General features: G+C 41.8%; 2 protein-coding genes across 6 annotated transcripts in view; one reads left to right on the plus strand and one right to left on the minus strand.

The window, feature by feature from the left end:
- The window catches only part of impg1b (interphotoreceptor matrix proteoglycan 1b), a 31,353-nt gene extending 28,108 nt beyond the window's left edge, over window positions 1-3,245 (plus strand). For all 4 annotated transcript variants that reach the window (XM_080871242.1, XM_080871244.1, XM_080871243.1 and 1 more), the window contains 2 exons: window positions 1,688-1,771; window positions 2,231-3,245. In XM_080871242.1, the coding sequence (XP_080727368.1) occupies window positions 1,688-1,771; window positions 2,231-2,314 (168 nt within the window). In that variant the 3' untranslated portion in view covers window positions 2,315-3,245. The remainder of the gene's footprint in view (window positions 1-1,687; window positions 1,772-2,230) is intronic.
- Window positions 3,246-4,051: 806 nt separating this feature from the next.
- Window positions 4,052-14,432, minus strand: part of myo6b (myosin VIb) — a 44,145-nt gene continuing 33,764 nt past the window's right edge. For both annotated transcript variants that reach the window (XM_080871060.1, XM_080871062.1), the window contains 4 exons: window positions 12,888-12,991; window positions 11,685-11,819; window positions 10,379-10,597; window positions 4,052-5,477 (listed from right to left, as the gene is read on the minus strand). In XM_080871060.1, the coding sequence (XP_080727186.1) occupies window positions 5,278-5,477; window positions 10,379-10,597; window positions 11,685-11,819; window positions 12,888-12,991 (658 nt within the window). In that variant the 3' untranslated portion in view covers window positions 4,052-5,277. The remainder of the gene's footprint in view (window positions 5,478-10,378; window positions 10,598-11,684; window positions 11,820-12,887; window positions 12,992-14,432) is intronic.

The following is a 14,432-nucleotide window of genomic DNA, read 5'->3' on the forward strand; positions in this document are numbered from 1 at the left end:
TGGGCTGATCTGGTCTGTTCTGTACAACTATGTTATGGAGAGCATCTAGAAATGTGAGTATGTGTTGGCTATTGTATGGACCTAGCATTGCATGATGGTGCAGAAGTCCTCGAAGGCATATGGCGGCACATAATGTGATGTTTCCCCCGCGCTGCCCTGGGACGTGCACAATTGCCCTGTGGCCAATCACATTACGACCCCGTCGTCTTGTTTTGCTCAGGTCGAATCCAGCTTCATCAATGAAAATGTATTCATGAGGCTGTGCAGCTCCATCCATGGCCATGATCCTCTGAAAAAAAGGGGAACATGTCACTGTACTACAGTGCTACACATACAGCACCCTCACCCCATCACACAGGTACCTGTGTAGCTCTCAGAATAGATCCATGTGGTACTGATATGGTACATATTCAGCTGCTACTGGACTTCACCAATACTCTATTGTAAATGTAAGGGACAGTTACACGTACCCGTACATATTCAGCTCGAAGTCCTTTGACCCTGTCACTGTTCCTCTCGAATGGGACTCTGTAGAGCTGCTTCATGGTGATGCTGTGTTTACCCAAGATGCGTCTGATGGTGGTGATGCTCACATGGTCTATGTTGCTGAACACTTGCCTGTCTGCAAGTATTGTCCGTCGTAGCTGGTGGAGACGGATGGCATTGTCTGCCCTCACTAGGTCCACAACGGCAAGTTCCTGCTGTTGTGTGAACAGGCGTTGCCGTCCACCCCCAGAAGGTCTTCGGGTCATTCTGGAGGAATACAACCACATATTGTCATCGGTTTGCTTATTTTTCATACAGTACTTTACTGTACGTACTGTGTCATCCACTGTACAACACTGTACTTCAATATGAGGAATCAGCCACTTTGGCTGCAAAAGGAGCATTAGCACCCCGTACACTTGATATGGTAATGTGATATACTGTAGAACAGTGCTATGGAACCATCTGAGTAGAGCAGAAGGTATGGAGGTGAAGACATACCTGTTTTCTAGTCGGAATGTTCGTATTATAGATGCCACTGTGAAGCGGCTTAGATGTGGGTGGACTCTCTGCCCAGCTTCCCTCATAGTCAGGCCATGGTTGATGACATGGTCCACCAAAGTTGCTCTTATTTCATCGGAAATATGGGTCCGTGCATGGCCTCTTCGGCCTCCTCCTCCTCTTCCTCCTCCTCCTCTACCTCTTCCTCTACCTCTTCCTCTTCCTCTTCCTCTTGCTCTCCCTCCATCCATGCTTGCGAAGTTCTTGAAATGGCTACGCTGAGGGCTTTTTGTAGTTGGCTAATTGGTGTTCGGTTTTGCAAGTAAGTGCCTTCAGGTGTGTATTTGCGTGGTTGCAATTACCCCATGTGTTTTGTATTTTGGATACATGTGTTTTCCGAATGGCACCCTGACATTTCATTTTGTGAGCGAAGTGTCTTATGTATGACATAGAGTGTAGCATGCAGGACCATGTGTGTTGCATAAAGGAGTAGGAGTGTTGCATAATTGGTACTGGGGTGCAAAGCAGCGCTTTTGTTTAAGGTATGGGTACATGTGTTTGAGGTATGGTAACAAAAGCTTCACGTTGTGTTACTTTAGTCTGAGCATGGGTTTATAGTGTTCAAGCAACGGGCAAAAACTGTAATACATTATTGAAGCGCACTGTAAATATGAAGCTTTTCTACTGCCTGCCTACACAGATCCCCAGACAACTCTACACAACAAGATCAGAAAGATTAGTCTCAGAAATGGTGGATTTTCATCACTGTATACCACACAATGAGGTAAGGAATATAAATGCACAATGTAAAATTGAGCTGTTATAAGATGTAGAATACATTTAAAGTTATATGCACTGATATTACAATTTAGGTGTTCAATAAGATTTAAAAAATAAGAAAATGTAATAACTTTAAACTGTAAATATTTTACAGCTATATGATGTTTGCAAAAGGTAAACCATCCGAGCAAGCAACTGTTTGAATGATTTTTCTTTTTACTCACAAACCAAATCACTGTTGACATTTGTGCAATTATCGCATTAACGCCTTCAAAATAAATTCTAGACCTCTAATGAGTAGTTTCAAAATAAAATTGTGCCCATCAGCACTTCAGCAGCATGCCTTTTATCATGTACCTTATGATTTAAGCAGTGCAAGCAAGTTGTAGATGCAGTTTCATTTTGTCATGTATAATTCCACCTGAAATGAGTCCATTTTTATTTTTGCTCTTGTCTGTTCCAGACGTGGCGACTGTCAAATGAATACAGAACGTGTCATGTTTTAAGGGCATCGGATAATGAATGTTTCGAAGTTTCAGTTCTCTGATGACTCCTTGTTCGTTTGAAGACTCCTGTTTCGCACTAACACGGTGCGAAACAGGAGGGAGGAAAAAAAGAACTAATGTTGCTGTCTAACTGTATATGGGTGCAGATACCGTAAAGCAGTGATCAAGTTTAATTGTTCATAGTGATGAAAGTCTCTTGTTAGACAGAGAGCTATGGATACTGCTGTGCACTTAGGTTGTGTTCAAGTGGAAGCTAATATTTATTTTATATAATGAATGGTAGGAACATTTCCTGTATACCCTTGACAAAGGTTTTTCTTTCCTCACAATGAGGTATTTATTATTTACATAAATACAAGGTGTTTACCACCACCTTGCTTACAAAAGGTGGTATCTTTTGTTTAGACTTTATGATATTGTTTACGGCAATGCCATCTTTAACATTACTGTGTTCCAAAAAGAGACTGAATGCATAAAGTATTTGGTCATACTGCATTATTCCTAAAAATACTGGCGTCTGTACCATTTACAATTTTTAACCACTAATCATGTGTCCATTAATACCAGGACATTTGTTTTTGCACATTCTATTTAAAACAAAAGAATAAAAAGTTTTTGAATTAACAAAAACATTTTTCTTTGTTTTGGCAGCTCAGAGTGTGTTAGGTCTGTGTAATTTGATCATATGTAAAGAACGAATAAAGAATGAGTTTAAAGCCTGACGTCAACGAACTTGGTTTTTGAAATAAAATCAAGATTATTGTGTTTATGAGTCCTAAAGCACCGTACAGTATACTCCTCTTACAGTCAATTCACATGTACTACTAAGTCTTTACGCAGTCTTGTAATTCTTCTTTTTTAGTAGTTTTCAGCAATTGTTCTCCAGCCTCTTTGTGCGTTGGCTGAACCCCTGTTGTGTCTACACATAACAGAAAACGTTTTTAAACCATTAAAAAAAAAAAAAAAAAAAAAGACACATTGCTATTAGCAACCTGTTGCAAAAACACAATTTTTTCCAGTTTCTGTAGTTGAAGCTATGAAAACGCCAAAGTAACGGCAGTAAGTGGTAAGAGGAGTTTTGGAGCGATGATTCCTAGTTTGGAATTTGCACTTTTTAAAATTGTAGTCAAAATGTACTGAGGAGGTCAGGAGCGAGGTGCCAAAGTGCGTTTCTACAGCCATCTGTAAAAGACGCTGGAGCCTCTGTCATGGTTAGGGGGAACAAAAGCCTGCTAGCATCCAAAGCAGAGCTTTAAACATCCTTCAAGAAACCTGGAGAACCATTCCTAAAGACTACTTAAAGAAGTTATGAGAAAGCTCCCTAAGAGATTTCTGGCTGTGTTAAAGAATAAAGGTAGTCATACCTAATATTCACTTTCAAGCTCATTAGAATTGTAAAAATGTTGCTTTTGCCTTGTAAACTGTATTTCTATATATGTTTGCACATGCTTTAATAAATCAGTGCACCTATTTCATATTTTTATAGCAAAATACAAAGAAATAAGGGGTGAGCCAAGGCTTCTGCAAAGTCTGTACATTGAAACAGCCTAAGATCCTTGAGTTTTAATCCTGTTGATCACGTAATTGGACTCACGAGCATCAGCTCGGTGACATCTGCAGTGTGTTAGCGTTTGTTGTTTAATTAACCTACATGCTAATCCTATTATCAGGAATTATCATCAGAATGTCAGATCCATTTACTGAGCACTGACCATTAACAGCTTGTTTGTGAATATTTGTGAATTAATTCGTGATTTTTCAGCTGTGTAAAATAACTTCAAAAGAAAAAGCAAATCCAGGAATATATTTATTTTCTACAATCTTCCAGTTTCAAGGCCAACATACAAGAGAAAACCAAAGAAAAAACACATAAGAGTGATTCAATAGTTACATTACTCTTGACTACTACATTTTAAACAAAGATTGACCCTTGAATAAGATGACTGAAACATTCCTGGCATAACCAACTGAGGAGTCAAGTAATCAACTTAAGAAAATACTACATAAACACAGCACACACACACACGCACGCACACAAATGACTGGCTGTAAAACAACCCCAAACCCAGAAAACTGCAAACATGAAAACAATTCCCTCTCAGATAACAAATGAGCAACAGTACAAAAGAAGTTTTTTCATGAAATTCCGTTGAGTTGTCAGAGCTCGTTAATGAATAATTAAATCAACTTATTATTATTCTGCCAGAAAAATGTATCCTACTTCATTAGGCTGTGTTGTGAGCAGTTGTGAGTATGACTTATAACATTACAGTCTTCTATATTTCACCTGTGATATTTCACATTATTACATTAGATGCACATAATCTATACAAAGTGAATTTAATTTGACTCTTGGTTGTATGGCCTTGTATTCATGATTGTCACCTTTAAGTACTTTAATCTGACAAATAAATGTGGTGTTTTTCATTACTGTCATCTCATACGAGCAGCTAGTGCATGGGCAATTATTCATAGCCACATCGCAGCTATTTATAGACACTAAATGGCAATTATGGTTGTAATATTCAGAAAACTCAAAGAATTAGAAGACAGTTATAACCCTTAAAAGTACGTCTGCTGAGGTTTTCATGATTTTGTCTAATATATTGTTGCTTTTGCAAACCATTAAGGTTTCGGGTTTATAGCTAAAAAGGCTATGCACCACTTAAGGCTTCTGTGATGTAATGTTATTGCAATATAAGGTCTCACGGTTGGATATTCTACAAACATCGATTGAGAAAACCCCCCACAAGTCGTTATGCTACATCACTGAGATGTTCTACTGCAAGCTGTAAAGAAATGTTGAAAATCTAAAAATAATAAAAATAAAGTAAATCATAAATTGTCTACAGAAAGAGTGTGTTTAGGGCACCTTTGTCTGTGATTACTGTGGGTGCAGTGTTCTGCAACCTGACTGTGCATCTTTTATATTTGTCTGTGTATAGTGTTGTGTTGTGTCTCAGGACGTAGACCAAGCTTTTGACTTTTCCCTTATCTTGTGTGTTCACTTGAGGAGGTTCTGAAGCATGGCGGTAGCGTATGTTGGGCGGGCCTGCTTGTTCTCAATGGCTTTCTTCAAGTACTGAATTCCATCACAGCGTTCCCAGATTTCTTCAAACTGCCTGGGCAGGATCTCTGCCCCTCTCTTCCGGGTCAAACCGGTCTCCTCCAGGCTCAGCTCACACATCTCCATGTCGTCTTTGCCTGAGCAGCCAAAGGGGAAGGATAAAGATTTACTAGCAGTGCATTCACTTGGACACTTGACATCACACAGTTTTAGCCAGAGTCATCTATTTATTAGACTACCACATGCCCATGCTTGGCGTGCTTGCGCTGCTGGCAGTAAACTGAAAATGATACAGTGCTTTTATAAGGTGCTAAAGGTGCATAAAGCAAAAGAATGGGCCGTTTTAGCTCATTGTTAGGTGGTTGCTTGGCAACGTGATGACGTTATATCATATCATGTATAATTTAACTTTTGTGGAGATAAATGAGATGCTACTGTCGTAAAATAAAAGAATAGGATGCTTTCATATGGGGTTATAGGTGCATAAAGGCAAAAACAAGTAAATATAGCCTGATGGTAGATGGTTGCCATGCGAGCTAGCTTACAGTGTTATAATATATTATGTGTAACTGCTGTTCTTTGGCTATAAATTTGATGACACTGTGGTGACATAAAACAGATATGATGCTTTCATAAGGCGCCGTAGGTTCATAAATGCAAAAAACAGCCGGCTGCAAATCATTTCGTAGGCAAGATGACAATGTCTGACAGATAATGTAATAATATGTGATTATCAGGGACCTAACCAAATTTGGTTGCTAAACTCCTAATCATACATTAGTTGGCAGCCAAAGAAACAAACAAATAAAAACACAAACAGAGAGTTCATGACTTCCAGGAAGATCATGTAGAGCTAAAATAGTGATCTATATATATATATGAGATATATATATATATATATATATATATATACACACATATATATATATGAGATATATATATATATATATATATATATATATATATATATATATATATATATATATATATATATATATATATATATATATATATATATATATATATATAAAACACCCAGCACGCCCCTGCGGGCGGTTTATCCTTCAAGCTCGGGTCCTCTACCAGAGGCCTGGGAGCTTGAGGGTCCTGCGCAGTATCTTAGCTGTTCCCAGGACTGCGCTCTTCTGGACAGAGATCTCCGATGTTATTCCCGGGATCTGCTGGAGCCACTCGCCTAGCTTGGGAGTCACCGCACCTAGTGCTCCGATTACCACGGGGACCACCGTTACCTTCACCCTCCACATCCTCTCGAGCTCTTCTCTGAGCCCTTGGTATTTCTCCAGCTTCTCGTGTTCCTTCTTCCTGATATTGCTGTCATTCGGAACCGCTACATCGATCACTACGGCCGTCTTCTTCTGTTTGTCTACCACCACTATGTCCGGTTGGTTAGCCACCACCATTTTGTCCGTCTGTATCTGGAAGTCCCACAGGATCTTAGCTCGGTCATTCTCCACCACCCTTGGGGGCATCTCCCATTTTGACCTCGGGACTTCCAGGTTATACTCGGCACAGATGTTCCTGTACACTATGCCGGCCACTTGGTTATGGCGTTCCATGTATGCCTTGCCTGCTAGCATCTTGCACCCTGCTGTTATGTGCTGGATTGTCTCTGGGGCATCTTTACACAGCCTGCACCTGGGGTCTTGCCTGGTGTGATAGACCCCAGCCTCTATGGATCTTGTGCTCAGAGCTTGTTCTTGTGCTGCCATGATTAGTGCCTCTGTGCTGTCTTTCAGTCCAGCTTTGTCCAGCCACTGGTAGGATTTCTGGATATCAGCCACCTCCTCTATCTGCCGGTGGTACATACCGTGCAGGGGCCTGTCCTTCCATGATGGTTCCTCATCTCCCTCCTCTTTCTTGGGTTTCTGCTGCCTGAGGTATTCACTGAGCACTCGGTCAGTTGGGGCCATCTTCCCAATGTATTCTTGGATGTTCGTTGTCTCATCCTGGACTGTGGTGCTGACACTCACCAGTCCCCGGCCCCCTTCCTTCCGCTTAGCGTACAGCCTCAGGGTGCTGGACTTGGGGTGAAACCCTCCATGCATGGTAAGGAGCTTTCTTGTCTTTATGTCAGTGGCTTCTATCTCCTCCTTTGGCCAGCCTATTACCCCAGCAGGGTACCTGATCACGGGTAGGGCGTACGTGTTGATGGCCCGGATCTTGTTCTTACCATTCAGCTGACTCCTCAGGACTTGCCTGACCCTCTGCAGGTACTTGGTGGTTGCAGCTTTTCTAGCGGCCTCTTCATGGTTCCCATTCGCCTGCGGGATCCCCATGTACTTGTAACTGTCCTCTATGTCTGCAATGTTGCCTTCTGGTAGTTCAATCCCCTCAGTTCTGACTACCTTCCCTCTCTTTGTTACCATCCGGCTACACTTCTCCAGTCCGAACGACATTCCAATGTCATTGCTGTATAGCCTGGTAGTGTGGATCAGTGAATCGATGTCTCGTTCACTCTTGGCATACAGCTTGATGTCATCCATGTACAGGAGGTGGCTGACAACTGCTCCGTTCCGTAGTCGGTATCCGTAGCCAGTCTTGTTAATGATCTCACTGAGGGGGTTCAGGCCTATGCAGAACAGCAGTGGGGACAGAGCATCTCCTTGGTAGATCCCGCACTTGATGGTGACTTGTGCTATGGGCTTGGAGTTGGCCTCTAGTGTTGTACGCCACATCCCCATTGAGTTCCTGATGAAGGCTCTTAGGGTCCCATTGATCTTGTACAATTCTAGGCATTCCAGTATCCAGCTGTGGGGCATTGAGTCATAGGCCTTCTTGTAATCAATCCAGGCAGTGCACAGGTTGGTCAGTCTGGTCTTGCAGTCTCGGCTGACTGTTCTGTCTACCAGTAGCTGGTGTTTTGCGCCTCTGGTATTCTTGCCAATTCCTTTCTGTGTCCCGCTCATGTATTGACCCATGTGCCTGTTCATCTTAGCCGATATGATGCCTGACAGGAGCTTCCATGTAGTACTGAGGCAGGTTATTGGTCAGTAGTTGGAGGGGACCGGTCCCTTCTTGGGGTCCTTGGGGATCAGGACCGTCCGACCTTCGGTTAGCCATTCCGGGTGTCTCTCGTTAACTAGCAGCTGGTTCATTTGTGCTGCCAGACGCTCGTGGAGTGCAGTCAGCTTCTTCAGCCAGTAGGCGTGAACCATGTCGGGCCCTGGTGCTGTCCAACTCTTCATACTGGAGACCCTTTCTTGGATATCTGCCACTGTGATGGTTACTGGACCCTGTTCAGGGAGGTCGCTGTGGTCTGCCCTCAGATCCTCTAGCCACTGAGCATTGCCGTTATGGGTTGCATCCTTCTCCCATATGCTCTTCCAGTATTGCTCCGTCTCCAGCCTTGGTGGTGCTGTTCTCTTATTGTTCCCTTGCCACTGAGAGTACACCTTTGCTGGTTCTGTGGAGAACAGCTGGTTTATTCTCCTGCCTTCTATCTCTCTGGTGTACCTCCTCAAGCGGCTGGCCAAGGCTGTGAGTCTTTGCTTGGCAGTTTCCAAGGCCTCAGGTATGGACAGCTTGCTGTATTTCTTAGGCACCTTATTTGTCTTACCTTTCTGCAACTCCGTTAGTTGGCTAACCTCCCTCCGTGCTACTTTGATCTTGCCCTCTAGCCTCCTTCTCCATGGAGGGTACTGCCCCTTGTCGCTGTTCAACTTGTAGCCAAGCATCTCACTGATCACTGCTGCCGTATTGTAGATCAGCTTGTTAGTGTCGGTAATCGTGGTTGTAGGTATTGCCCGTAGTGCTGCATTAACATCATCTAGCAGACCTTCTGAGGGTACTTCACGTAATCTTGGTAACCGGCTACGGGGGATCCAGGTTTCAAGCTTGGCCATGATCCTATTTTTCAGGTCAGTTCCTCTCACACTCAACGATCCTTCTCCTATCGCACTTGGGGCTATGTACCCAATCTCGGGTGGGGGTGATGATATCGCCCCCCTGACCTGGCGTCCTGACTCCTCCTTTCACTTACTTTGGTAAGTGAATGTGTTTAATTGTAGGCAGGGACATTACTGGATATTCTTGTGTAATTGCTACAGAATAATTTATGTTAAACTTTGTTATTGCTACAGGAGAATATTTATTTTATTATTTTACATATACATTTTTTTCCTGGGGACCCTGTGACACCCCATTGAAGAGCCATAGGCTGGATCTCTTAAGATCTCACTGTTGGGTTTGTAAGGCCATGTTACTCCTAAATTTCTATCTTGTTCAAAGAGAAGATATAAAACACAGTTCTAAGCTAATCGACTTTAGTGTTCTCCTTTTTAAAAAAAAAGAATCGATAAGAGAATCGATAAGGAATCGAATCGTTAAACAGAATCGAAAATGGAATCGGAATCGTTAAAATCTTATCAATACCCATCCCTAGTGGGGAGGTCCACTTCTGTCTCGCTAGCTTGCCCTGCGCTCTTCCTTCTGACCATCCTGTCTGTGTTGAGTGCTCAGTGAATCTGCGTTCGACTACTCCGCCTAGGCTGCACTCTCGAGCCTAGGCGGAGTAGTCGAACGCAGATTCACTGAGCGCTCAACACAGACAGCATCGTCAGAAGGAAAGTTGATAAAATAAATTACAAATTTTGTATTGTTCTTTTTTTTTTCTCCCCTTTGGTTTTCTTTCTTTCTCTCCCCCTCTTTCTTTCATTCTTTCCCCCTGTCCTATCCCACAGTCATGTCTGTCCCGTTTGCAACTGAAAATAAAATAAATTCATAATTATAATAAAGGTCAATCAAATGGACCAATATGATGATCCACTTAAAATAAATCCTCTTGGCATCTTTCTTGGCCTCAAGACAACAATTCTGATGGCTATAGATCCAAACGGGACACAAAAAAAAAAAAAAAAAAAAAAAAAATTGAAAAAAATTGTATTGTTCGATACATATGCGTACCGAACCGAAAGCACTGTATCGAACGGTTCAATATCGATACGAATATCGTTGCACCCCTAATTTATATATATATATATATATATATAAATAAAAATAAATAAAACTGTTGACTCACCTGCGACCAGCACGATGGGTTGTTTGTCTGGATGAAGCTCCATTTGTCTGGCTATCCAGGGCCCATCAAAGTGGGCATACCACCAGCCCTTCTTTTTATTCTGGGGATCCTTGTACTGGTCAGCGGGTCGGATAAAAGGAATGCGGAAATAACGCTGCTGCCGGTTCATGGCTACCTCTTGATGCTGGGTCGTCATCAGAGGAGCTGGGTTCTGTTCAGCTGTAGTGACACAGTGCAATCATTAGAAAAATTAGTAGTAGTAGAGGAGATGGTTTTGTACTTTCACGGCAACAGCTTTAAGTATTCACAACAAAGAACCTGTTATTTTGGCTTATATTAATGTAGCTTTGTACTAGCTTTGGTAAAAGACGAGAACATGCTGAGTGGGACAGGAAACAAAGAATACAGCTTTTAAAACATACAAGATCAAAAAGGAACAGGGATGCCCCATGTAAACACTACAGGGAAAGGCTGGGAAAGCAGCTTTTAGCCTTTTATGAAGTGGTCTCAAATACGACCCCTGCTACATCAGTACAGGCCAAAATCAGGATCCAAATATAAGGAAACAAAGTAAAGCTTTTAAGAGCCATCATATCAAAAGAGAAAGGCAAGAAAATATAGTAAAATTAGAAACAACATCTAATGTTCCCATTGTCCACAATCGAATATTTGTTTTTGAAATGAACAGGAAGACAAATGTAGTATGAGTGTGAGCTTTCAAGGAGCAGAGTAACACTTGTTTGTGTTTTGTGGCACAGAGTATGCTCGGTTGAATTGAGAAGGAAAGCAAGCTGTCATACTGGCAACATGGCTGGCAATTATTTGCTAATTAGAACACCCATTTTTGACAGAGTCGGACAGAAGGTGGCTGAATGTTTAGGCCTTGGCATTTCATCTGTTAACTGAGTGTTGGAAAACATAGGCAGGTTATCTGTGTGCAGGTCACACAGGCGGGTCTCTGCCAATAAAAGTGAAGGGCTGAGGTGGAGAAAATAACCTGCAGTAAGATTTGCATTAGTGACTGTTTATTACAGTACTCATATACAGCGTATGGGAGGGTGCAAATTTATGCTCATGTTTAAAGCAACTTTCAGCTGCTCCCTTATTGTCGAGGGGTCGCCACAACAGGTAGATCTGCATATTTGATTTGGAAGATTTTTATGCTAGATGTCCTTCTTGATGCACTCCAAACAGATTTGTGTCTCCTCTTGGGAACAAAATGGGAACCTTGTTACTCAAATGTGTAAACCACTACAGCACACTTAGTGGAATTATGAAGCAACAGAACACAATATCCTTTACTAACCATAGTCAGTGACACATTTAGGAGCCCTCAGATCGCTCCCGTCATCATTTTGTTTCTTGTTCTTGGATTTCCATGCATGATAGACCTTCAGACGACGGTGAAACTCCTCTCTGCAGGCTGCCAGCAGGTCAATGTCTGTCCCCACAACATAGCATCAGTAAGCATGCATGAAATCAAAACAATCACAAATTGGCAGAAGAATGAAAGAGAGAAGAATGAGCACCTATTTTTATTTAACACAGGCTGGTTTAATCTACATCTATCTTCTGTTTTTCAACATAAAATCCAAATCTGGAACAGATAAGTCGCAAATTACCATTTTATATAGTTTAAGAACCAGTAAAGACATCCAGCAACTAGTTGGCTGCCAACAGTTTCATAATGCCAGGACTGAAAAATTGAACTGCTATTTCCAGAAAACATTGTGTGTGCATGTCTGTGTTTTAGGGTGCAGCATGCCATCTCAGTGAAGAAAACATTCAAAACCGACAGCGCCTTTAGTGAGCATCGGGCTATAATCAGTCAGTTTTAAAGCAGAGTTTTTTGTTGGTAACACCACCGATCCCATCAAAGCAAATGGGTTCCACAAATTAGCCAGATGTCCTTGGAATCCCATCGGGGATATCAGAGTGCCTAACACTGATCAGAGTACTGTATACAGTGACAGTTATAAAGACGTTGGCATAAAGGCATCTGCTTTTCATGCTGACTGAGAAGAAGGTTGGCTGGGAATGACTAGAAAGAGTAAAAGTCAGCCATCCTCCATAATGATGATAATTTCCTCTCTCTCTAACAGTAAAAAACAAGTCGATGAGCCATAGCAGCTGTGGGAACATCCTCACATTGGGTTTTTTTACGTTGCAGGGAAGACATCTTGTGTTCTCACTCTCTACAGCTGCAGTTTTAGCTTTTTAACAGCCACTTTGGCAACTCGAGGAATGACTGAGAGTGCAGATGAAAAGCGTGTGCAGAGAGAGATGGTACCCCATGGTTTTGTGTACCAGAATGGCCAAAACATGAGCTGATGCAGAATTATTTAATGTGGGGGCTGAAAACTGTAAATAATTTTGTGATGAAGCCTCCACTGAAAAAAGCGACCTTCAATCAGGGCTTTAATAACTAAATGTGCATTTGACGGTCGAGTCAATGTGCAGACACTGCTTTTTGAGTGAGGTGAAACTGGGTAGGTTGAGGATTTCTCACCACAGGATGTGTTGATGACATCTCGCAACTCAGCATACTTCCACTTGCTAAGGTCGTACTTTTTCACACCAGCAGCAGCTTTGGTTGCCTGCACCTGAGGACCCCTATGGCAAGGAGCAGATGAGCGGGGGCGAGAGGGAGCAAAAAAGAAAAAGAAGGTGAGTGTGAAGACAGGTAAGTGTGACAAGGTGGGACTATCAAGGGATTGGGAGTTGTTACTTTCAAATATGATTCAGGTTTAACATTTTAGGGCTGTGTCAAAACAGAAAAAGCTACTTTTAACAATAAATCAGAAAATAATGAAAAAAAATTACATATGTACTTTAAAAAATATATAAAAAATTACTAAGATCTAATGTTTAAATTGCAGAAAGAATGGGTGAACATTTGCAACCAGCAGATTTATTAAGGATACCAACCTTAGTGAAAAAATGAAACAATCACTTCACTTCTTATAAACCTTCCTCATTGTCTCAGCTGTTAAAATTCACATTAGGAGCCAGACAGCAGGGGAGCTAAAGAGCACAGTTTGTCCACATCTCTGTGGCCTGTTTTTAAATTCCACGGAATTCCACTCCGTTGTGGAAGAGCTTTTGTACCAAATATTTCTTGTGGAACTTTGAGTGTATTTAAATTTATGTAAAAAAAAGAGAGATGAATGAAAAACAAAGTGTAACTGTGCACTGCTTTAATAAACAACTACTAAGTCAACTAATGGCAATTGATGGTGTTTTAGCTACTTAACAGACTATTGCAGAGCTCTTATCTCATGTCTCCAGCTTCCCTGCTGAGTATAGGCAGCTAATTCAATAATACAAAGGATTTGTCTCCTCTATTTACAGTTGGCACAACTGTTACTGTCTCTGGGTAGAGGATTGCTGATCTATGAATCATTTACTAAATTACCATTACCATTTAAGATTCACACAGACTGCAAAGATTAAACTGATTTGGGATGATGACCAGTGCTGGCTGAGGCGCGTGCCAGTGTGTAATGGTGATAAACCAGAGGAAAAAAGGTTTTACTTCTGTTGCGGAGAGAAAAAAAAGCTGTGGAAAGGATGTGATGCCCGGGGTTTTGCTTCTGGCAGAACGTAAATGTGAAATGAATCCCATTCCCCATTCAGGAAAAGGAAGACAGAAGGAGGCTGTGATCTTTCCAATATTCTTTAGCTACTAAGTCGGCCATGCCAGCCAATGTGCTTACCTCTACTGCACAAAATCGGCCTAATCTCTGTGCTAGGCACATGCAAAACATGTGTCTCTCTTCCTCTAGTTGGTTGCCAGAGGTCACCTGACTTACAGGAATACTTAGAGTCTACAACATGGGCTCTGGAGCCAGCGCTGACATAAGAAGCTTTTCGATCCAATGTAATTTGTGCTCACTGAAAACTACAGGTAAAAGCGTGCATAGGCTATTGAATGCTTTCTCCTAACATTAAACACAATGTAGCTGCAGAAATACAGTGATGCATATTGTATCTGAAACACCCGAGCTTTATTTAGGACAAGGTTTAGAGGTATAAGGAGAGCAGAGATAGAACT

Source organism: Rhamphochromis sp. 'chilingali' (assembly GCF_963969265.1).
Source record: "Rhamphochromis sp. 'chilingali' genome assembly, chromosome: 21".
Lineage (NCBI taxonomy): Eukaryota > Metazoa > Chordata > Actinopteri > Cichliformes > Cichlidae > Rhamphochromis > Rhamphochromis sp. 'chilingali'.